This window comes from Panthera pardus, unplaced genomic scaffold (genome assembly GCF_024362965.1).
Source record: "Panthera pardus isolate Hobbes unplaced genomic scaffold, ASM2436296v1 HiC_scaffold_15, whole genome shotgun sequence".
NCBI lineage: Eukaryota > Metazoa > Chordata > Mammalia > Carnivora > Felidae > Panthera > Panthera pardus.
Window position 1 is genome coordinate 4061156 of NW_026526710.1, and position 22471 is coordinate 4083626.

At 54.9% G+C, this 22471-nt stretch overlaps 2 protein-coding genes across 2 annotated transcripts in view; one reads left to right on the top strand and one right to left on the bottom strand.

Annotated features, from left to right (window-relative positions):
• Window positions 1-499: 499 nt before the first annotated feature.
• The window catches only part of SH2B3 (SH2B adaptor protein 3), a 35679-nt gene continuing 13707 nt past the window's right edge, over window positions 500-22471 (top strand). Inside the window, 3 exon segments of the mRNA XM_019467442.2 lie at window positions 500-608; window positions 10340-10750; window positions 10752-11132. Coding sequence (XP_019322987.1) covers window positions 10367-10750; window positions 10752-11132 — 765 coding nt within the window. The 5' untranslated portion in view covers window positions 500-608; window positions 10340-10366.
• ATXN2 (ataxin 2) overlaps window positions 11616-22471 on the bottom strand; it is a 146269-nt gene continuing 135413 nt past the window's right edge. Inside the window, exon 26 of the transcript XR_008422119.1 lies at window positions 11616-11941. The gene's annotated coding sequence lies outside the window, so the exon portion shown is untranslated. The remainder of the gene's footprint in view (window positions 11942-22471) is intronic.

Sequence of the window (22471 nt, forward strand, 5' to 3'; positions counted from 1 at the left end):
CGTGGCTCGGTAGGGCCCCGCCTCTTTCCAGGCTCGAGTTTGAGACCCCTGGACACGGTCGGCCGCGGCGGAGGAGGATTGATGGGCGGGGCCAGGTCCGACCCCGCCCTCAGGGGCTGTCCCCCTCCGGCCGATCAGGCTCTCGGGGGGGCAGGGGCGTGGTCTCCTGAAGCCCCGCCCCACTCTGGCCCCGCCTCCACCCTGGCCTCCCTCCCCCGTCGGGCTCCGCTTGCACAGCCGGTTCCTCTTTACATAACGGCGCGGGGCGGCATGGGCTCGGGCCACCGCCTCCGCCCGGCCGCCCGCCCGGACTGTCGCGGCCCGTGGTGGCGACGGCGGCGGCAGCAACGGCAAAGTTTCTCCGGTGGCGGCCCGGGGGCGCATCCTCCCGCAACTGTCAAGCGCTGGCGGCGGAAATGATGAGGCGCTGGCCATTTTCCGAGCCCGGGTTTCCTGCCTGAGCCCCGCTCAAGCGAGTCGCGAGCCAGGAGCCGGCGCGCGGGAGAGAACGCGCCCGGGGCGGGGGCCCGCCCGCCCCCTCGGGATTTCGGGGGGCCGGGGGCGCGCGACGCCATGGGCCGGCCGGGCCCGGACCCCCTCTGTCTCAGGTAAGCCCGCCTTTCCCAGCGCTCCTTCCTCTGGGGCTGGGAGGGCTTTAATGGGGGAAGAGGAGCCCCCCTGTCCGGTTCTGCCCGGTGTCTGCGCACTCCCACAACAGCCTGAAATACTGCCCTGCCTCTAACCCGGATGGGGTGTTCAGGGGTGACCCTTCCCCAGCTCCTGCGACACTCTCCCCGCCGACACCCCCACCCACACACGTGTTGGGGATGTAATAGGGGAGGCAGTGGGAAGGCGCTGAGAGGGTATGGTTAATACCCCCAGTCTACCTTCTCTTAAAGTAGCCCGGTCAGTTGAGAGCAACAGTCCCCCCTCAACATGTGCCCGGGGAGGAGAGGTCTAGGGTCAAGTGCTTGGACCTTGAAAGTGAAAGTAGTCAACTAAGGCTATGAGGATGGAAGAGCCCTCTGGGAGTGGGGCCACCTGCCCCTGCCCCTCCCCACTCTCCCAGCCCAGGGCCATGTGGCTAAGAGGGTATCTCTGGATGCTAGAAGCCCGCCTTCACAGTCCCCACATCTCAGAGGTGGCCCAGGCCAGGTGCCCCCAAGCCACTGAGTCCGGAGTTTCACAGGGTTGGGAGCCCCACAGCTCAGGTCTCTTTGAGCTGGTGCCCTCACACCCCAGACCTGGAGCTCAGGTGAATCCTCCCATCAAAAAAAAAAAAAAAAAAAAAAAAAAAAAAAAAAAAAAAAAAAAAAAAGATGCAGAGGAGGCCTTGTCTTATAGGTCAGCGTGCCTGGGAGGGTAATTTCAGAGGCCTTTAATGCCTGGTGCAGAAATCCCCTCCCTTCCCTCTCTCTGACCATGGGGGCTTTTGGGATGATGGGGACTGCATTTGAGGAACTGGGGAGGGGGGTTTGCCTGCCTGTCCTGCTTCTTTTTTTTTTTTTTCCTTCTTTAATTTCCTCATTCTCCTGTTTCTCTTCCCCATTCCCTGCCACGATGATGTAGGTGAGGAGGTCACTGCCTGCAGCTGGAGGCCTCCAGGGAGGGGCATGGCCAGGCCTGATTGAGTGGGAGGAAGTGAAATTGGGCTGCGGGTGGGGGCTTCGGAGCAGAGGGCCTGGCAAGATGATGTCTGTAGGGCCAAGGTCCAGCTTTGGGAGCAGGAGGGGCTGAGACTTGACCCACACCCCCCTCGCCTGGGAGATGAGCATCCCCTGACACCCACCAGCTGCCGGGCTCAGCTAGGGCAACCAGCCCATCTTGCCTCCCTATTTAACGGTCCAGCTGTAGGGCCCCTGCCAGGCGATGGGCACATGGGTCTCCAGGGCTGTGGGCGCAAGTCCTGTCTGGATTTCCCATCACTGACCTGGCTGCCAGAGCGGAAACAGCTCCGGAGGCTCTCTGGGACCTGCGGGGGCTGGAGAGCCAGCCCAAGTGGGGGGAGAGCAGGCAGAGGCCGCCTGGGCAGGCTGGGGTCAGCAGATGAGAGGCCAGGGCCCGCTTGGGAAGTTGGAAGGGTTTTTAACAGGCTCACTTTTTCTGAGCCTTTTCCCACAACCCTCCTCTGGGAGGGAAGATCCTTCTGAGCCAAAGGGTGAACATTCCTAGAACTTCTGTGGTCCCTGTGGGCCACAGAGGCAGCCAGCTGGGAAGGGGCTGGACTGAAGTACCAGCTGCTAGGGTCCGAGGACCTTCAGGGACTCAGCAGTGGAAGAGAAAGGTCCTGGAGGCTTAGGTTCCATTCTCCCGCTGCTTCTATCCAGCTGAAGGCATGGGCAAGTGACACCTGTGAGCCTCAGTCCCCCCACTGTGTGAAATGGGATAATAACAGGTTTGTGGTAGGGATTGAATGAGCCAGTGTGTGCAAAGCATCTGCTACCTGGCAGGGAAAGGGTTCAATTACAGGTGGTGGTGGTGGTGATTTTTCATCACTATCATCATTAGCGTTATTGTTACTGGCTGGGAAATGCTTGTTCATCAGCATGCCTTGAATACCTCCGGCATGTGCAGCTCTGGGGTTTCCTGAGTCTTTGGGGGAAGAATCTGAAGACACAGGCGAGGATGAGGTGATGGGGCTTCTTGGCTATGAGGTCTTGCTTCCCCGTCCCAGCCTCAGTTTCCTCATCTGTCAAGTGGGTGTGATAATCGTACCTCATACTTAGGGTCTTTGGAACCCTATATGAGTGAATTCACCAAGTGTTTAGAACACTTTGATCAGGCGTAGTAGTAGTAAGAATGAGACTGTTGTTGTTTGTTGTGGGTGTCAGCTCTGATTGTTTTCCTTCCTGATCCTCCTGACCCCCGTTCTTGTGAAGACTAGACTTGATCTTTCTCGGATAGATAGGAGTTTCTAATGCAAATCAGATTCTGCAGAACCTCTCCAGATACAGTGGTAGCCCTACAGCGGGTCAACCTTTGGTTGCCCTTGGATATCTGGGCCCAGCAGTGCCACCCCAGGACACCCTCCACCTCCTGGATGGAGCCTCCCCAAGGGCAGGGATGGAGGTACTTGGAGGGACCTCCCAGTCCCAGGGCAGCCCACTTTGGCGGTGGGGGGGTGGGGCGAGAGGCACATAAGGCACTCAGTGTGCCTGGGCCTCACCTGATAATCGTAGATGGTATTAATATTATTAAATGAGAGGCCTCTCCTGTTAGATTCCCACCTCTCCCTGGTAGCAGCATGGCCTTTGGAGCCAAATCTGGGATCTGCCAGCTTCCAGCTGTGAGGCCTAGGGCAAGTTCCCTGACCTCTCTGGGCCTGATCTGCCCAATGGGGACCAAGAGTGCCAGCCTCTCCAGGGTAAGCCTGGAGTGTATGAGCCTGGCATAGTGTAGGGGCTTGAACTGTGTTGGCTATAACTGCCTATGGCTGTGTGCCCTTGGGCTTGTCCCTTAACCTCTCTGAGCTCCAATATCCTTCTCTATGACATGGGAGTACTAATGACTGCACAAGAGAATTGTGTTGAGAAGTGGTACGCATAATGCCTGGCATGCAGTCGGTGCTCAATAAGTGTGAGCCACTGCTGTTAGTGCCCCAGAGGGGGCTGGCACTTAATTGCCAGGTTTCCCGGGAAAATGGTCTCAAGGGGCTCCCCGGGTGTTCAGCATCTTAGGCTGGGCAGGGCAGGAAGTAGCTTCCATCTGGCAGATGCGAGAAGCCCGCCGTGGAGTCCAGAGGTGTAATACATGTTTCTTGTTCCCAGCCAGACCCTGTTCCCAGCTACCCGCCCTCCCTGAGGAAACTGAGGCGGGCAGGCTGCCCAGGGGAAGTGACTCAGCTGGGGTCACTCGCTGAGTCAGGCCTAATTGGACCCAGGAGCCCTGCGCCCCAGCTCCCTGACTTCCGGGGGCCTGCAGTCCCTTGGAAACTGGGCAGGTCCAAAGGCTACAGCTGGACACCCACTTACTTGGGCCCTGACCCCTGGGCAACCAGCATTCCTCAGTCAGGGCTCCGGGGTCCCACTGACCATCACTGGGCTTCTCGACCTGGTATTCTTCCCCCTTGGCAGGGGCAAGGGACACTTCCCCAGGAGAGCAAGTCCTCCTGGTGTCCCCCCAGCCCCGCCCCGACCGGAAACCCAGCAGCTGAGCAGATGGCTGGAAGATTTTTCCTCCCACGCCACCCTGTCAGGGGTCGGCAAGGGGGGCCGGGCTGCAGGCTTCCTCGGGAGCCAGGCCTGGAGCCCCTGGGGGCCTGTCCGGATGTGGGCCCCCACCCCGGTTGGGTAGGGGGGAGGCTGCCACTGCCCCGTGTGTCTCCAGGGAGGCCTGGGAGGGAGGAAGTCTATGCCCTGCTCACCGGGAGCTGACTCACAGGGTGCCTGATGAGGTGCTAACCTTGGGGGGCTGGGGGACTGGAAACACGACTGGGGGGAGGTGGTCACAAAAGAGGGCCTCTGGCATGAGTCTGCCCTTGAGAGCTGGCACTCTGGTGTCCTCTCACAGGAGGACGGGTCCAGAGAAGGTGAGGAGCGAAGGGAGGGGTTTGCCTCTCCTGATCCTGCAAAGCAGCACCATTGTAGGGTATGGGGCTCCCTGAGAGGCTTTCCCCATGTCAGATTCTCACCCTTCTCTCCTCAACTCAGGGGCAGTTAAGGGAAGTCACGTGCTAGATGAGAGGGGGTGGGGCTGGAGAGTACTGCCCCTTCTTGGGGGGATAGTCCCTGGTTTTCTCCTGAAGCCCGGGTGGGGTGTGGGGGAGGGGGGTGTGGCCAGGGTGTCAGGCCTGGCATGGGGACAGAGGACATTTCCTGTTCTGGCAGACTGTGCCAGCCTGATAAATGTCCCCGGGCACTAGGTGACCCCAGAGAGGGTGCATCAGGCCTCCACTGACTGCCTGATGATTTAGGACAGAACCCACCTCTCAGCCTCCCCAGGGCCTCCGAACCTGCACTCCCTACTTCCCAGGAGCTTCTCCACAGTCTAGACAGCCTGAATGGTGTGAAAGGGCAGCGGGCTGACTGCCAGGCTGGGTGTGTTGGAATCCCCCCCACCTCTCTGGGCTTCCTTGGGCGGGGGGTCTGGCCTGTTGGAGAAGTTGGTGCTGTAGATGGGAAGGACAAATGCTCCTGTAGAAGGACAAATGTGGCCTGTAGTCAACCTGGAGTCCTCCCTGGAGGAGGTGTCCCCTATGAAGGTGTGAGACTTCCTGCCCAAACATCTGTGAGCTGGGGGAGGGCGGAAGCTCTGGACTGGCTCATTTTAACTTCGTTTACCACAATTTAATCTATCCTCCCCCTGCCTTGGCAGGTGAAGTCCCCACAGGTGGAGAAAGGCCTTCTCCGCACCTGAGCCTGCTAATTACACAGAAAATGTTAGCTTCCCCAGGTTACGTTATTACCCAGGGTGATCGGCTAGAGTGGAGGCTAATGAGCCTCAGTCTCTGGGGTCACGGGTTAGCGTGGGCCCCACAGCCCAGATTCCCTGCTTAGAGCCGGGATTCCCAGCTGTTCAGCGCCTCATTTCTCACTGACTTGGTAGAGGCTCGAGGGTCCCTTAGGATGGATAGGTGTTTGAACAGGGGACACCAAGCTTCGGCTGAGGCTTTAAGGCCCTCACCAGGTTGCCCTTAGCAGGCAGTCTGGTGGACAGTTTTCCTGAACTGGGGGTCCTGAGAAGCGCCCCCCCCCCTCATGCCCGCACACTACTCTGGCACCCTAGGATGCGTGTGGAGACAGCCATCTCTATGTGTTTGCTTTGGGGACTTGGGGGGAAGGGGGCGCCAGGATTCGACCTTCCTGCTCCCGCGTAACATCATCCTCGTCCCTCACCCCACTGTGGGATTTGGGAAATCCTGGAGCCCCACCTCCACACACATAGCTGGGAACTGCTTGCCCCAGAAGCCCAGGCTGAGCAGGTGGGAGGAATCTGTTCATTCCTCTGGCCACCCGGGCTTCCAGATGCTCTAGTGGGGGAGGGGGCGTAGAAATGCCCCAGAGACCCCCGTTCCCATCCTCCAGCCGAAGCCTGGGGTTCCTAGGAACATTCAGATGATTAACAAATGCTTTCTGCTAAGAGCTTTTCAGGCCCTGATCCCACAGTTGGTGTGATCTGATCAATTGCTTAGCACATAGTAAATGTTCAATAAATGGCTACCACCTGGGCTGAGGCCCGAGGAGGGGACCACCTTCCTGCGGCCTGGCTGCCCGCCCAGCCAGGAAACCTCCCAGGCGTGCCCCCCTCCCAGACATGGGCCACAGCTGAGTGCTCAGTGCTCTGACTGGTGATTTCCTGCCCAGAGCTCCTGCCTGGAGCCTCCTCTCCCCTGAGAAGGCCTTTTGTTCAGGCTCCCATGACGCTCCCTGCTGGCCCAGCCCTCAAGGCCAGGCTCCCCCTGTGGCTTCCATGGCTGCAGGCCTGATATTCTCTGACGCTGCTGCTCCTCTCTGCTGACAACAACCACAGCAGCAGCCACTTGTTTACTGAGTCCCAGCACCCCACAGACATCAGTTCTCCGAATGCTCCTAGTAAATGCCAAGAGCTGAACCCTGACCCATTTTACAGATGGGGACATGGGCTCAGAGAGGCAAGCCCCCTTTCTGCATCACACAGCAAAGAAGTGGTAGAGGCAGGATGAGAACCAGGTTTCGTTGCTAGCTCCACCACGAGAGGTCCCCTGGATAGTGGGGGGTGCATCTTGGTGAGTTTCTCAGAGCCCCACAGCCCTTTCTGTTTGTCCATGTGGGTCAGGAGCATAGCTCCGAGAGCGTGACTATCAAACAGAAGCCCCCCTCAATCCCGGGAGTTCATTCATACAAGTAATATTTCTGTGACCAGGCCCTGGCAGGGTGAGCAGGAATGAGGTGGCCTCTCGACCCTCCAGGGGCAACCAGCCCAGGTTGAGGGTGCAGGGGACAGTGAGCAGTGTCACTCATGTATCAAGCAGCATCGCTCGCTAGCACAGCCAGCCAGGTTCTGATCCCAGCTCTGTGCCTCACAGGCTGTGTGACTCTGGGCAAGCTATTCTTCCCTTGCCTTGGTTTTTTATCTATAAAATGGACATATTTGCAGGACCCCCCTGCCCCCCCCCCTCAGGGGGGATTAGTGAATGTATTTGCAAAGTGTTTAGCACAGAGCAGGGCACGTGGAAAGCCAGCCAGAGTGTCATTTATCATCATTTTTATTTTTAAATTGTTATTTCTAAAATTGAGATCTGATTGACATACATTAGTTTCAGGTATACAACATAATAACTAGACTTACTGTGATCATGTCACAACGTACAAAAATATTGAATCGTTGGTTTTAAGCTTCTACCCTGTGGCTATTTTCCTGACCACCTGGCAGGTTTGGAAACTGGACAGAGAAGCTAAGGCCTCCTGACTCCAGCAGGAGCTGAATGAGAACTTTATATCCCTTCCTCTGGATCTCACTCATTCTTTTTTTTTTTTAATGTTTATTTTTGAGAGAGAGCACGTGTGCGGGAAGGGCAAAGAGAGAGGGAGACGGAGAATCCGAAGCAGGCTCCACGCTTTCAACACAAAGCCTGACATGGGGCTCAAACCCATGAACCATGAGATCATGACCTGAGCCACCCAGGCACCCCTGGATCTCGTTCATTCAATAACCATCCACTGGGAAATGAGTCTTCCTCATGGTGCGCATTCAGGCCCGGATCAGGCGTTTTGGGGGTGACTTCCGTGGGAGTTTCTAATTGCCAGCTGTGGGACCTCTCTGTGCTCCAGTTTCTCTAACTATAAAGTGGGAGTAATTATGGGCCCTGCCTCCTAGGGCTGTCATGAAGTTCGGGAGAGTTAATGCTTTAGGCAAATGCCTGATGTCCAGCAGGTGCTTGGAATACATTGCATTTCTGGTGGGAGAGCTGTAGTGGGAAGTGTGGGGAGGAGGGCTGCTGGCCATCGCCCGGGCAGTGAGGGACCGTGGATCAGGCACACTGTTCCCAGAAAACTCCTGTCAGAGTTCGGCCCTGCAGTTGGCACAGGGATTCCAGGCTGCACGGGTGGGGGTGGGAGTGGGGAGTGGCCCAGTGAGGGGGGTCGTTGATGGGCTCTGGCCACTGGGCATCTGCCAGAGGAGCCAGAGGTTGCAAATTCAGCTGACCTCTTGTATTCATACATTCGTTCATTCAGCAGGCATTTGTTGAGCTCCTGCCACATGCTAGGAACTGGGACCAGAGCAGGGAGCAGATCGTGAGGCTCACAGTCTGGTGGGGAGACAGCCACTAATTAAGTGATCATAGCTGTAAAGTGATAGCGTGTGCCAGTGTGCTGAAGGACAAGTTCAGGACTTGACTCCATTGGTGGGCTCTGGGAAGCTGCCTTTTGTGTGCAGCTGAAAGCGGGCAATCGCCCAGAGGCAGCAGGCATGAACGGGGGCAGATCATACAGGGTCTTGCAGGCGGGCAGGAGCTTGAGTCTGGAATCCGAGCCCTCTCTGGGCCCCCTAACCTGGGAGGACAGTGCTTGCCTCACCTGTGTGGAGGCATGGGTTAACTGAGGACAAATCACACACACACATGCAGGTAACCCCCCCTGCCCCTCGCTGCCCCATTTCAGCTGCGGGGGGGGGGGGGGGTTTGGTAGAGTGTGGCGATCAAGGGCCTATATGGCTCCTCTCCCTCCTGCCTGGCAGCTGTTACTAACTACTGTGTGCAAAGTGCTCACTGAATGTAGGTTTCGAGGACCTTGTGATGTGCAAAAATGTTGACTCTGTGCAGAGCGCCCTCCCCACTGACACCGTCTGGGGTGTCCTGCTGCATTTAGCTGCAGGGTCACCACGATGGCCTAGAGATGGCAGGGGCAGCCCTCATTGTTTTTGCAGCTTCCCAGCAGGTCTGTCCCACCCTGACCATGCACAGAGTCACAAACAGAAGGTGCCTGTGCACTGGTGTGTGGCAGAAAGATCCTCAGTTTCCAGGTGCAGGTCTCTACCTGGAGAGCCTCTCAAGGACTCCTTATAACCATTTCATGAGGTGGGTACCATGGCGCTCCTCACTTGACAAACGAGGAATCTGGGGTTCAGAGAGGTCCAGTCATGTGAGAGTAGGCCCTTAGTAATAGGTTTTTGTGTGGGGAGGATAAGCAGCCATGGTTATGTGGTCCCCAGCAGGGGCCCAGGCCCAGTTGGAAGAAAAGACGGTACTGATGGTAATTAGAGAGGTCCGGGGTTCAGCACCTCGGACAGCAGAGGGTGGGGGGCTTCTGCCATTTTGACTGTGTGCCGCCAAAGAAGGAGCCATGGAGGTGGGAGGAGAACGGAGCCCCAGCTGGGATGGGTGGGCAAGGATCTGCCTGTCCTGACATACCCCCATCAGAGCAGGAAACACCTTTGCACCCCTCTGTGAGTCTTGTTAATTGATTCCTTTGCATTCATTGTTTTATGTTTTTCTTGACGCCAATGATACACGCTCATTGTAATATTTAAATAATAACAACAGCCGGCCCTTAGTAGGCTTTTCCTAAGTCCTGAGGGTCTTTACATTTATTAACTCAATCCTCATGACAGTCCTATGAGGCAGGTGCAATCATGTTCTAAGGCAGAGAAAAATCAATAACTCATCCAAAGTCACGTAACTAGTAAGTGGTGGTGCTGGCATCTGACACAGGCTCCGTGTTCTTAACCATATTTTCTAAAGACAAGTAGCAGCAATATTCCTTGGTTACTTTTCCCCCTGAAACTCCAATTCTAGTTCTTTCCTACAGGTTTCTGTGGGAAACACTGTTTCTGGTGGGTTTCCTCCAGCCACACCTTTCTTGCCCACCGCTTAAACACATTTATGTACACATAAAAAGTTGGCAGTTTGGTATCGTGTGTGTTCATGTAAATTGGATCACAGAGTCTGCGTTGTTCCTTCGGGTGGTAGCATAGACCTCCCTCTACCTTTTCCACTACTGCAGAATATTCCAGCTGAGATGTATCACAGTGTGCTTTACCAGTCTCTGACTGATGGGCATTTAAGTCGTATCTACTTTTTCCCTATTATATACATGGGGGCAGAAAACATCTAGTAGGGGATTGTCCTGTAAGTGCCTCTCTGCACGTGTGAGCAAGCATTCTCTTGAATACTTGAAAGTGGAATTCCTGGGTCTGAAACCGAGCCTGCCAAGCAGCCTTCCAAAAAAGGCTGTATCTGTTAAGGATACCGGCAACGTTGTAGGGGAGTGCACATTTCGACGCATCTTCACCAGCACCGGGTATTAATGGTCGTTTTCAATTTTTGATGTCGTGCCTGGTGAATAACGTGTCTCGCGGTGACGGGTTCAAGTAGTCGTGTGCCTGCTCACTTCTTTGTTGCCCTCCCCACCGTGTCTTTCAGCCCGGCCGCCCCACTTCGGTCTCCGCCATGAACGGGCCCACCCTGCAGCCCTCCTCGGCCTCTTCTGCGTCCGCCCCCCCCTCGTCGGCCGCGGCAGCGTCGCCGTCCCCGCGGGGCTGGAGCGAGTTCTGCGAGCTGCACGCGGTGGCCACGGCCCGGGAGCTGGCCCGGCAGTACTGGCTCTTCGCCCGCGAGCACCCGCATCACGCGCCGCTGCGCGCCGAGCTCGTGTCGCTGCAGTTCACCGACCTCTTCCAGCGCTACTTCTGCCGCGAGGTGCGCGACGGCTGGGCGCCCGGGCCGCCGGGGTCCCGGGCCGCGCCGCCTGCGCGCGACTACCGAGACACGGGCCGCGGGCCCCCGGCCAAGGCCGAGGCGTCCCCGGCAGAGTCGGGCCCCGGTCCCGCCGCCCCCCGCGCTGCCCAAGGCCCGCAGCTCCGAGGAGCTGGCCCCGCCGCGACCGTCCGCCGCCTGCACCTTCCAGCACCTGCGCCACAGCCTCCGCCACATCTTGCGCCGCGGCTCGGCCGGGGAGCTGTCCGCCACCGGGGCCGCGGGGGAGGCGGGCGAAGGCCCGGCGCGGCCCGGCCTGGCCAGGAAGCTCCTGCCCTGGAGCCTGGCCCGCGAGCCGCCGCCCGAGGCCCTCAAGGAGGCAGCGCTGCGCTACAGCCTGGCGGACGAAGCGTCCATGGACAGCGGGGCGCGCTGGCAGCGGGGGCGGCTGGCGCTGCGGCGCACCCGGGGCCCCGACGGCGGAGCGGACCGCGTGCTGGAGCTCTTCGACCCGCCCAAGGTAAGCTCCCCGCGCAGGGCGCTCAGAGGGGCGCGCGACGGTCCCGGCGGGCGGCCGCAGAGCCCCCAGAGGAAAGCAGGCCTTTTGAAAAATGAAGTGTTTCTTTTAGACCATTTCGAATTTGCATAGAGGTTGCAAAGATCCTTCAGCAGTTTTGCCTGTTAACGTCGTACGTTACTGTGTGTTTGCACAACTGAGGCCCCAGCGTTGCTCACTACTGTGAACTGCGCAGTTCTTTGGGTTTTGCGTTTCCCCTAATGTCGCCTTGTTGGTTCCAGCACACCGTATTCGATTCAGCTGTCGCGTCCCTTTTCATGTGCCTAATGGCTTTGACAGGTTCTACAGGCTTTCCTTGTTTCTGATGGCAGGTTTGAGGCGTACCGGGCAGGGGTTTTGTACAACGTCCAGAGACACTGTATGTGGGTGTCATGTGGGCTGTGACAGGTTGGTCCACGTCCTTGAAAACCCTGGCCCAGACTGACCATGACAAATAGGAGGGTTTTTTTTTTTAGGGGGTTCAAAACTGTCACTTGAATTCCTTTGCAAGTCCCATGATTTGTTGATGTCTTATTTCAAGTTTTAAAAATTTTGTGTGTGTTTTTTTTCCTTTTCGACAACTTTGTTCAGCTGTGCAGTTGAGGCTGAAGGGTCAAGGTGTTCCACACACCTGACAAGTTCCATCTTTGACTCAGATGTATCAAGTTGATGGGACCACGTGGCTTTCACCTCATTCCTTTCTCTTTGTGGTTCTATTATGCTTCCAGAGATGGCGCAAAGCCGATGTAACCTTAGCCCTTGGGGGTCAAGGTCTGAATGGAGAAGACTTAGTTATTCATTTAATAGATATTTATTGAGTGCCTACTGTGTACCAGACAGATGCTGGTGCTGGGGAACTGGCATCTTAGTGGGAGCCGTTGAATAAACCTACAAAAGAACATGGAATTATAAATCATATATTGTGTTCTAAAGGAAAAGCAGTGGGGCCTCTGGGAGTATAACTGAGGGGCCCTAATTCAGTGGTTGGGATGGAGTGTTGGCAAGGAACCCTCTCACGTAAGGTACCTTTCTCTTTAAACTTCAGGGCAGCGTCCCATGCATACACTGAAGTGGGTGGAGTGCGTCTGAAGCCCCACCCATGTGGCCATGGTTGTGCACACCCAAGTGACCTAGCACCCAGGGGGGCTCCCTCCCACCTCCTCCATGTCTGTAATCCCTCGGCCACCCCCTCCTTCCCCTGATTCCTACTCTGGGGATTCCAGTTCTCTGTTCTGGAACTGCACACAAATGGAATCGCGCAGCATGTTGCCTTTTACGTCTGGCTCCTTTTGCTCCGCGTGATGTTGTAGAGAGACTTGTCCGTGTGCATCAGTAGCTCATTTGTATGGATGTACCACAGTTAGCTTATCCATTCACCTGTTGATGGATATTTGGATTGTTTCTACTTTGGGACTTTGATGCTGTTATGAAATCTGCATGTTAGTTCTTTGTGTGCACACGTGCTCCCTTTCTCTCCATTTCTCGTTCCTCAAAGTGGCCTTGCTAGGTCATATGGTAAGTGCGTGTTTATGAGAAATTCATATACTTTTTCCAAAGTGGTTGCATGATCTTATGTCCCCACCAGCAGTGTATGAAAGTTGTTTTTTTTTTTTTTTTTTCCATTTCTAGTGGATGTGTACTAGTTTCTCATTGCGGCTTTAATTTGCATTTCCCTGATGACTCATGAGGTTAAACACCTTTTCATAAGTTTATTGGCCACTGGAATTAACCTGTTATGATGTGTGTGTTATTTTTATTGAGTTGTCTCTCCTTTTCTTATTGCTCTATAAGAGTTTTTATATATCTGGGATATATTTCCTTTTATTGCAAATATCATCTCCCACTCAGTGGGTTGCCTTTTTCTTCTTTAATGGAATCTTTTCATGAACAGATTTTTTTTTTTAATACTTATTTTGAGAGAGCGTGAGCCAGGGAGGGGCAAACTGAGAAGGAGAGAGAGAGTCCCAAGTGAGATCAGCACCTGAGCTGAAATCAAGAGTCTGAACGCTTAACCCACTGGGCCACCCAGGCACCCCCATGAACAGAAATTCTTACTTTTAATGAAGTCCAGTTTATCGATTGCTTTCCTTTATGGTTCGTGCTTTTTGTGTCCTATTTAAGAAATCTTTGCCTACTCAGGGTCATGGAAATCTTTTTAAAAAGTCTTTTCTTCTGGAAACTTTATTTTGGGGAGCCTTCACATTTTGGACCAAGATCGATGTCTAATTAGTTTTTATGTACAGTGTGAGGCAGGGGTCATGATTCTTCCAGGTGTTCCAACACTACTTGCTGATGTGACCATCTTTTCTCTGTTGGATTGCAATGCTGCTTTTATACTAAATAAAGGATAACCTGTGTGCTTCTGGAAGACTCTCCCTTATGTTCCATTGGCTCATGTGTCTCTCCTTAGGCTGACACCACACTGTCCTAATTGCCAAAGTTTCCTAGTGAGTCTTGAGCTAGTGACTTTTGGACCACAGTCTTTATTTAAATTTAAAAAAAATTTTTTTAATGTTTATTTATTTTTGAGAGAGAGAGACAGAGCATGAGCAGGGAGAGGGAAATACAGAATCTGTAGCAGGCTCCAGGCTCTGAGCTGTCGGCACAGAGCTCAACTCAAGTCTCAAACCCACCAACCGTGAGGTCATGACCTGAGCCAAAGTCAGATGCTCAACTGACTGAGCCACCCAGGTGCTCCAAACCACAGTCTTAATCCTGAGTTAAGAATCTCTCAGTGTTGGGGCACCCGGATGGCTCAGTCAGTAGAGCATGTGACTCTTAATCTCAGGGTCGTGGGTCGAGTTGGGTGTAGAGATTAAAAACTAAATCTTAGAAAAATAATAATAAAAAAGACTGCCAGTGTTTCAGGCAGAGGGAACAGCATGGACAAAGGCCTTGAGATGGGTAAGCATTCTGTGTGCTTTGAAGAATGTGCTGGGAGCACAGGGAGGGAAGGTGGGGTATGGGGGGGGGTATGTGTGGTCAGAGGGGCACGTGAAGAGTTAGTGTTTTATGCCAAACACAATGGGAAGCTGTCAGAAAAACGCAAGTGCAGATAAAAACTCTTCTCTTTGTTTTTAAAGTCTTGAGGTTATGGCACCATGAAAGGCAAATAGCGGCCCAAACACATGGTCTTATCTGTGTGACAGCATGGGGTTCCCTATAAAACTTCATTTTTAAAAACAATTTCTGGGGCGCTTGGCTGGCTTAGTCAGTGGGGCGTGTGACACTTGATCTTGGGGCTGTGAGTTCAAGCCCTACGTTGGGGGTAGAGATTACATTACAAAAAATTAAAAATCTTTAAACAATAAAAATAAATAAAAACTTTGTTTTTTGTTTATTTATTTTGAGAGAGGGAGCACGAGTAGGAGGGGGCAGAGAGAGAGGGAAAGAAAGAATCCCAAGGAGGCTTCATGCTGTCAGTGCAGAGTTTAGCATGGGGCTTGAACTCGCAAACCGTGAGATCATGACCTGAGCAGAAATCGAGAGTCAGATGCTCAACTTACTGAGCCACCCAGGCGCCCCTAAGAAACAACTTCTGCTTAAAATAACCATCTTGGAAAGCCAGCTCTGGGGCCTTAGGCAAGTGACATCACCTCTCTGAGCCTCAGTTTCCTCCTGTTTACAATGGCACTGCTCATAGTTCCCGCCTTGTGGCACTGTTGTGTCAACGGAGAGTCCCTGGCACGCAGAGCACTCAGTGTCACTGATGGGTGACACCGGTAAGGACTTTGGGGCTGAGAACACACATTTATTTCCAGTGCTGGTCTGGGTTCTCAGTGTCCAACTGGCACGCCCTGTCGAGGCTGCTGTTCTTCAGGAGCCCTGATGGTGGGGCCCCATTCAGAGGCCTTAGGGGCCAGAGGTGGTGTTCGGGCCCTGGTGAAGTCAAGCCTTGGGGTTCAGTCAGTGAGGTTGTGAGTTCAAGCCCTATGTCGGGGGTAGAGATTACACTTACTAAAAATGTAAAAATCTTTACATTTTAAACTTTTTAAAAATGTTTATTTATTTTGAGAGGGAGCACGAGCTGGGCCTTGGGACTCTGTCCTAGGCTCGGTGGTCGCTCTGAGATCTGGAGGGTCTCCCACAAAGCAAACGGCCCTGGCGGGGCCCCTTCCGGCCCCTCCCCAAAGTATCTGTCTCGATGGAGCAGCCCAGCTCCCGCCGCTTCCCTTCCGACAGCTTCCCATTGTGTTTGGAACAGTCTGGGGGCTACTCCCGAATGTTCCCTGAATGACTTGGGGCATTTAGTCTCTGGGCTGAGGATACTTAGACTCTAAGTCTTGACTGAGTATGCCTGCCAGGTGGGTAGCCTCGATCTCTGACCCTGGAGTTGTTTATAGGAACAGCTTTGGAAGGTTGAAGGTTTGGCAACCGGTGGGTGGTGGTTAAGGGCTTGAGCTCTGGATTCATACCCAAGCTCTGTCACTAAGAGGGTGCCAGTGCCGGCCTGGAGAAGGCCCTGCTGCCCAGAGCAGGAAGAGGCTTGGAGGACCAGAACTGAGACAGCGCAGCCGCCCGGGGACACGGAATTCGGGCCTCAGCCAAGCAAATGTCCTCCCGAGTCTGAGGCCAGGTGTTCAGGGGCTCACGGGTCAGCCTCACCTCTGCCTCTGACCAGCTGTGCGACCCTGGTCGGCTTCTTCCCCACTCAGCTTCGGTCTGTTCATCTGTGAGCAGGGGTGATAGCAGTCGCCTCAAGGGGCATCGTGAGGGCTGCAGGCGGAGGGAGCTCCTTGCTAATGGGGGTGTAAGTGGAGGCCACAGTCAGGCTGCGGTGGGGGGAGGGAGGGTTGGAGGGTGGTTGGAGGAGACACCGGCTTTTTCCAGTGTCTAAAGATGGATAGAGAAGTCACAGCTTTCTCTAGTTTCAGTGGCATCCCTGCAGGTGGGCAGGAGATGGGCCTCCCTTCTGTGCTCTGGCCTTCAGGAAGAGACTGGGGATTGCTGCCACGTGGGGGGTGGTCACCGAAGGGCCTTTGGCGGGACGTGACCCATGAGTGGGAAGAGGTGCCAGTCCCGGAAGATCTGGGTGCAGGAGTCCCAGGTCAATGAAATGGCAAGGGCAAAGGCCCTGGGTGGCCGCAAACCAGGAGACTTTAAAGAACAACCAAATGCCAGGGGCTGGAGTGGAGTGAACAAGAGGAGAGAAGGTTGGAAAGGTGCTGGGGCTGGGTTAGGTGGGGGCCTTGTGGCCACAGTGAGGACTTGGGAGTTTCAGTCTGTGAGCAGTGGGAGCCCTTGGAGGACTTGGGCCCTGTGCGTGGGCTGAGACGCCTGCCGGGACTACCCAGCAGTGGCGGTGGGCTGGAGGAACCCCCTTGGGGCTCCCTGTGCTCTTTAGGGCTGCCCTTGGGGGGCTGTGGCATGATCCTTCTCCTTCAGGACCCTCTAGTCTTCGTGGCAACTCATCTGTGGCAACCACCCCCCCTTGGGTGTGCCCAGGGTTGGGCTAGGATGGGGGGCAGCATAGTACTACCTCGAATGGGCACCTACTGTGTGCCAGGCATTGCCCTAAACACTTGATCTCAAGTCCTTCCCGTGAGGTTGAGGCCACTGGCCCATCTGACAGGGAAGAAACTGAAGCTGGGAGGGGCAAAGGGACTGGCTCAGGGTCATGCAGCTGAGGAGGGTGGAACCCCGATCCCAAGGGGTTCCCACCTCAAAGCCCCAGCCACGCTCTTCAGCTGGCTCCTCGAGCCACAGTGGGTAGAGTGTCAGCTCTCGGGCAGGTCAGGCCCGAGATGTGCCATCTACTCAGCAGTTAAAAGGAAAAATATTTAAAAACAAAATGTAAAGATTTCACAGAAGAATCCAGATTTCTGGTTTCTCTTATGAAGTCCGTGGATCTGGCAGAGCAGGGCCAGCATCGAAAGAGTGACCCAGCCTGTGCTCTGCAGAGGGAGAGCCTGGCGGGAGGTGTGGAGGCCCCAGGGGAGGGAAGAGAGTACAGAAGCAGCCACCGGGCCAGGGGTGAAGCATAGCTAGGTTGGCTATGGCATGTGGGCCGACCCTTTGCTCTTTTGGGCCTCAGTTTCCCCATATATCCAGGCTTGGGTTGGCAGAAATGGTCTCAAAGCCCCGCCAGGTCTGGGGGCCGAGCCTCAGTTTCTCTCATCTGTACAGCGGGGTGATGGCGTTCTAGCTACTCACCTTTTAGCCAACATTTATTTGGCACTTGTTCTCTACCAGGGACCTTACCGACCTGGCTTTCCTGACAGCAGCCCTATGAGAGAACTACTGGGATTACCTCCATTTCATAGATGGGGCAATATAGGTGAAGAAGGGGTAGGTGACGTGCCTGAGGTCACACAGATCTGGAGTGGCTGGGGTGGGATCAGAACCCAAGCTGCATGTGGTGTGGACGTGCAACCCAAGGTGCGTGTGGTGGTCCTTCCTTCAGAAGGACTTATGATTCCTGGGGGCTGTGTGTTTAACCAGTGGCCTCGTGTGGGTGGCGGGCATCTGTTTGGAGTTCTCAGACCAGGAAAGGCTCCCTGTGACCATCTTGTCTGGCGCCCTTTATACAGACGGGGACACTGAGGCCCAGAGGGGGCTGGCCAGTGTCCCCTTCACCCAGCACACTCTGCCCTTGGTCTCTGCTCCCTGGCCTGGAGAAGAGGTAGAGGAAGGAGATGGGGGGACACCTCGGGGACTCAGCCCGTAGCTCTGAGCCCCCCACATGCACCACAGGCCACGAGCACCCCCAGGAGGAAGTGGTCTGGTTGGGAGGGGCTGGGCCGCTAGACTTAGGGGGGTCGCTGGGAGGGGGGGCAGTTGGACATTGTGGTTCAGGGCCATTCCCGCTCTGTTCCTTCTGAGCTGGATGGCCTTGGGCAAGTCACTCAGTCTTGCTGGGCCTCAGTTTCCTTATCTATAAGACGGGATGGCCACGGCACCTGCCCCCAGGGTTGATGGTGTGGGAGAAGCCGTGGATATGGCATGTGCCGACTGGGTGGCTGAGGGGCAGCCTCAGGCACGTGTCTCCAGGCAGCAGCCACTCCTGGGGTGCTTGGAAGCCATCTGGCCCCACACAGCACACAGTCCAGCGGGGACAGTCTGGGGGCCCAGTTTGTGGAAAGAGGCAACCAGGCCTCGGGCGCCCCCAGCTCCCCACCTGGGCCCGGGGTCTGTCCGGGAGGCAGAACTGCGGGTCGGGCAGTTCTCAGAGCCTGTGCAGCAGTAGGTGCTCGTGCGAGCCTGAGTGACGGCCAGGCCCCTTCTCCCGGGCGCATCCCTATCAGCCTATTGACCGCTCGCTGTGGTTCTTCAGGGTGGGGGTGGCACCGCGCCCACTTTACAGTTGAGGACGCCGGGCTGGAAGAGGCAGAAGGAGCTACAGCGTGGACCCCAGGGGCCTGAACCCAGAGCCCGGGCCCCCGGAGTGTGGGAAAGAGGAAGCAGAGAGAAAGGGATGTCCGCCGGAGGCCTGGTGGTTTCCTCTCCGAGGCAGGAGGAAGAGGAGGAAGAGGAGGAGGGCCGGGCAGGAAGCGGCCAGGCGGGAGGGGGCAGCCTCCTTTTGGCTCGGACAGACCTGGGTTTGAGTCCTGCCCCTGCCCCCTCTGAGCTGTGTGGCCTTGGGAAGGGCCCTGTGCCCCCCCCCCCCGTGCCTCAGTTTCCTCAGATACTTCCTAAAACTAGCTGAGGGCTGGCCCCCACCTGTGGGGGTTCAGAGGGGTTAACTGAGCTTCCGCCTGTGCGGCACTCAAGTGCGCCCAGCACACCGTCATTGTTCATCAAAGCTTAGCTGCTGTGGTTATTGCCATTACTACTATTCTTATGATTTTGTTTGTTTTGAGAGAGCATGAGTGGGAGAGGGGCAGAGAGAGGGAGAGAGAGTATCCCAAGCAGGTTCCACGATGTCAGTGCAGAGCCTGACGTGGGGCTCAATCTGAGGCACCGTGAGATCGTGACCTGAGCTGAAATCAAGGGTTGGATGCTGAATTGACGGGGCCACCCGGGCGCCCCTGTTGTCATTATTTTTATTAGTTGTTTGCAACACAACAGGCACCGCATCTGACACACCCCGTGGAATCACCACAAATGCTGTGAGGGGCACAATGATGAAGCCATCTCATAGATGAGGAAACTGAGGCACAGAGAGGAAGAAAGGCTTTCCTAAAGCCACACAGCTGGGAAGAGGAAGAGCCAGGAACAGCACCTGTTGTGGGCCTGCCCTCGGCCCCCAGACAGGTGGAGAAACCACCCACCCTCCACTGACAGCCCAAAAGATCTTCTTGGGCCAGGCAGAGCCCCCGTGTCCCTATGGGGAGACAGCTGGGAGCTTTAGAGGCCGGTGGCGCCCCAGTCCTCCCCCTTCCCAGGACGACCAGAGGCAGAAGGCTCCCACGGTGAGAATGGGGTTCCTGTCCTGTTCTGCCTTGAGCTGCTTTGCGAACCTGGGCTGGTCCCCACCCCTCTCTTGAGCTGTGAAATGGGCAGCAAAGGGGCTTGATCTGGGACTGGTGGGGGAGGGAAGGAAGGGGTGGTGGTGAGCAGGGTTCCCGTGGGGGCCCCAAATGCACACGCCGATGCCCCCTATCTGCCCCTTACTGGGGTTCTGTGTAAGATCACTTTTGAAAAGTAGTCTGCCACTCAGAAGAAACCCCTGGCCTTATTGAAACTGTGGGCAGAGGATATCGGCATGCTTCTTTTCAGCTCAAATTCTAGGAATCCACACACTAGAAAGTGCCCCCGAATCCAGCGGTGTGGGGGGGGGGGGGACTGACGTTCACTTATTCTCACCCCTTACTCCCAGCACTTTTGGGGGTGCTTCCACTGCCCTTCCTGCTCCCCAGGGCCTGTTTGCTTTCTCCAGCTTCTTGAAAGTGGGCCTTCTGTTTTCGTTTGAGGGATAGGGTGTGGGGACAAGACTGTCATCGTAGTCTGGGCTGTGAGCTCGGTAGCCAGGCAGAAGGGCAGGTAGACAGGTTTAGGTTCAGATCTTGGCTCTCGTGTCCTTGCTACGCGACTGTGGGTTGGGAGCTTGGCCTTTCTGAGCCTCAGTTTTCCATTCTGGGAAATGGAATGTCAGTGCTTGGCATTGCTGGGTGACTGAGTCAAAAGCAGGCTCGGCAAAGGCATGATCTGTTTTCATCCAAGAGGTGGAGGAAGCGGCTTCCTGGGTAGGAAGTTGTCACGTCCCAGAGGTGGGTCCCCAGGTGCCCTCCTGAGGATGGGCAGCAGCCTGTACTGGGCAGCAGCTGACAGCCTCAGCAAGCTAGTCAGGCCGCTGCTGGAAATCCCCCACCCGCTTCTTTGTGAATGGAAAAGGAAACCAAAATGCACGAAAAGAGATCTCTGCATTCTGAGCGGCTGGCCGTCAGTGGTGATGGTGGGGTGGGGGGTAGCTTCCTCCCCGAAGGCAGGAGGGGCCGCCTCAGCTTCCTTTTTGGGGCCCCACACCCCTTTTTCCTATCTCCCCTCCCTAACAGAAGAGGCCACTGTTTTGCTCAGGCCATGGACTCCCCTGACATCTCAGGCTCCGGAACCAGTGGGGGACGATTGGAGCGGCACCCGCCACCTGGCCTCTGGATCCTCCCTCACTTGTGGCCCATGCCCGGATCCTCCCATTACCTGCCTGGCTTGAATTCTGACTATGGGGGGCGGGGGGGGGGGTCTGAGGTCCACAACAGCAACAGAGAGAGAAACCTCACTCCAGGGAACGGTGTGGAACTGAGGGGCCCTGCTCTGTTTCATCTGAAATCTTCACGTCATCTAGGAAACTGATGCGCCGAGGGCCTCCACATTTGAGCTCCTAATTTCTGGTGTTGTTTTCTAATAATAAAGCTCATGGTGGAAACCATAGAATGGTAACTGAAAACCACTCCCCATCCTGCTCTGAGACAACCAGCATTTCCATTTTGGTAGAAGTCTCTGTGACCTTTGTTCTTGCGTTGCTTTTCTGACTTCTCCCCCACATTGCAATTCCTTCAGCATTCGGCCATTCTGCATTCAACGCTTACCTCTGGAGCCCCTTCCGGGTGCCAGGCATGTGAGAAATATAGACAGAAACCTTCGGACAAAAGCCCAGCCCTTGTGAGGCTGACGCTCTTCATCCTGCTTTGTTACCTGCTTTTCTTCTGCTTAATATTTTTCTGAAATATTTTTCAAGAATGTCTTTTTCATACTGGCTGTGCAGTATTTCATTTACACAGAGAGGCTGTGATGTATTTATTGAGACTCCTAATTCAGTCATTTCTAACTTCCCCGCTCGAAGGCACAACTGTCGGACATCTTGTACGTAAATCTTGGTACCCATCTCTGATTGTTTCCTCAGGCTCAATTCCTAGAAAGGGAAGTGCTGAGTCGAAGGCTTTAAGAGTGCCTCTACAGGCTCGCTGTCTCCCCCTCTCTCTCTCTCTCTCTCTCTCTCTCTCTCTCTCTCTCTCTCTCTCTGAGTTTTACTGAGATACAACTTACAAGTATGTGAAATGAACTATTTAAAGAGTACAGTGGCTTTTGATTTGCTTTTAGAACATTTTCATCATCTCAGAAGGAGACCTTGTACCCATTACCAGTCCCCCCTTCCATCCTCCCCGCCCTCAGCCCTGGGCAACCACAGATTTGCTTTCTGTCTCTATGGATTTGCCTGTTCAGTGCTTTTCAAATAAATGGAATCAGAGAATATGCTGTCTTCTGTGACCAGCCTGAAAGAAGCTGCTTGGCATAATTTCACTTAGCGTCGTGTTTTCAAGGTTGATCCACGTCCTAGCAGGTGTTAGGACTCCATTCCTTTCTATGGCAAAGTAATATTCTATTACGTGGGTAGATGATACTTCATTTATCCATCCATCAGTGAATGGATGTTAAGGTGCTTCCACTTTTTGGCCGTTGTGAACAATCACGCATGTTTTTATGTGGACATAATGTTTTCATTTCTCTTGGGTATCTATCTAGGAGTGGAATTTCTGGGTTATATGATAATTCTGTGCTTAACGTTTTATTGCCAGACTGCTTTCCATGGCGGCTGCACCATTTCATGTTCCCACTGGCAAGGGCTCCCACTTCTCCACCTGCTCACCAGCTCTTGTCTGTCTTTTTGCTTGTAACCATCCTAGTGGGAAGAAGTATCTCATATGGTTTTGATTTGCATTTCCCTGTTGGCCAATGATGCTGAGCATTTTCTTCATGTGCTTACTAGCCATTTCTAATGCTTCTGACTGATCCTTTTCAAACAGCCTTCCAGAAAGGTTATACCCATTTATCTTCTCATTGCCAGAGGTGCCAACACTGGTTATTATTTTTAAAACCTTTGCCAACTTCTAGAGGGGAAGTTGTTATCTTGTCCTTTCTGATTACCG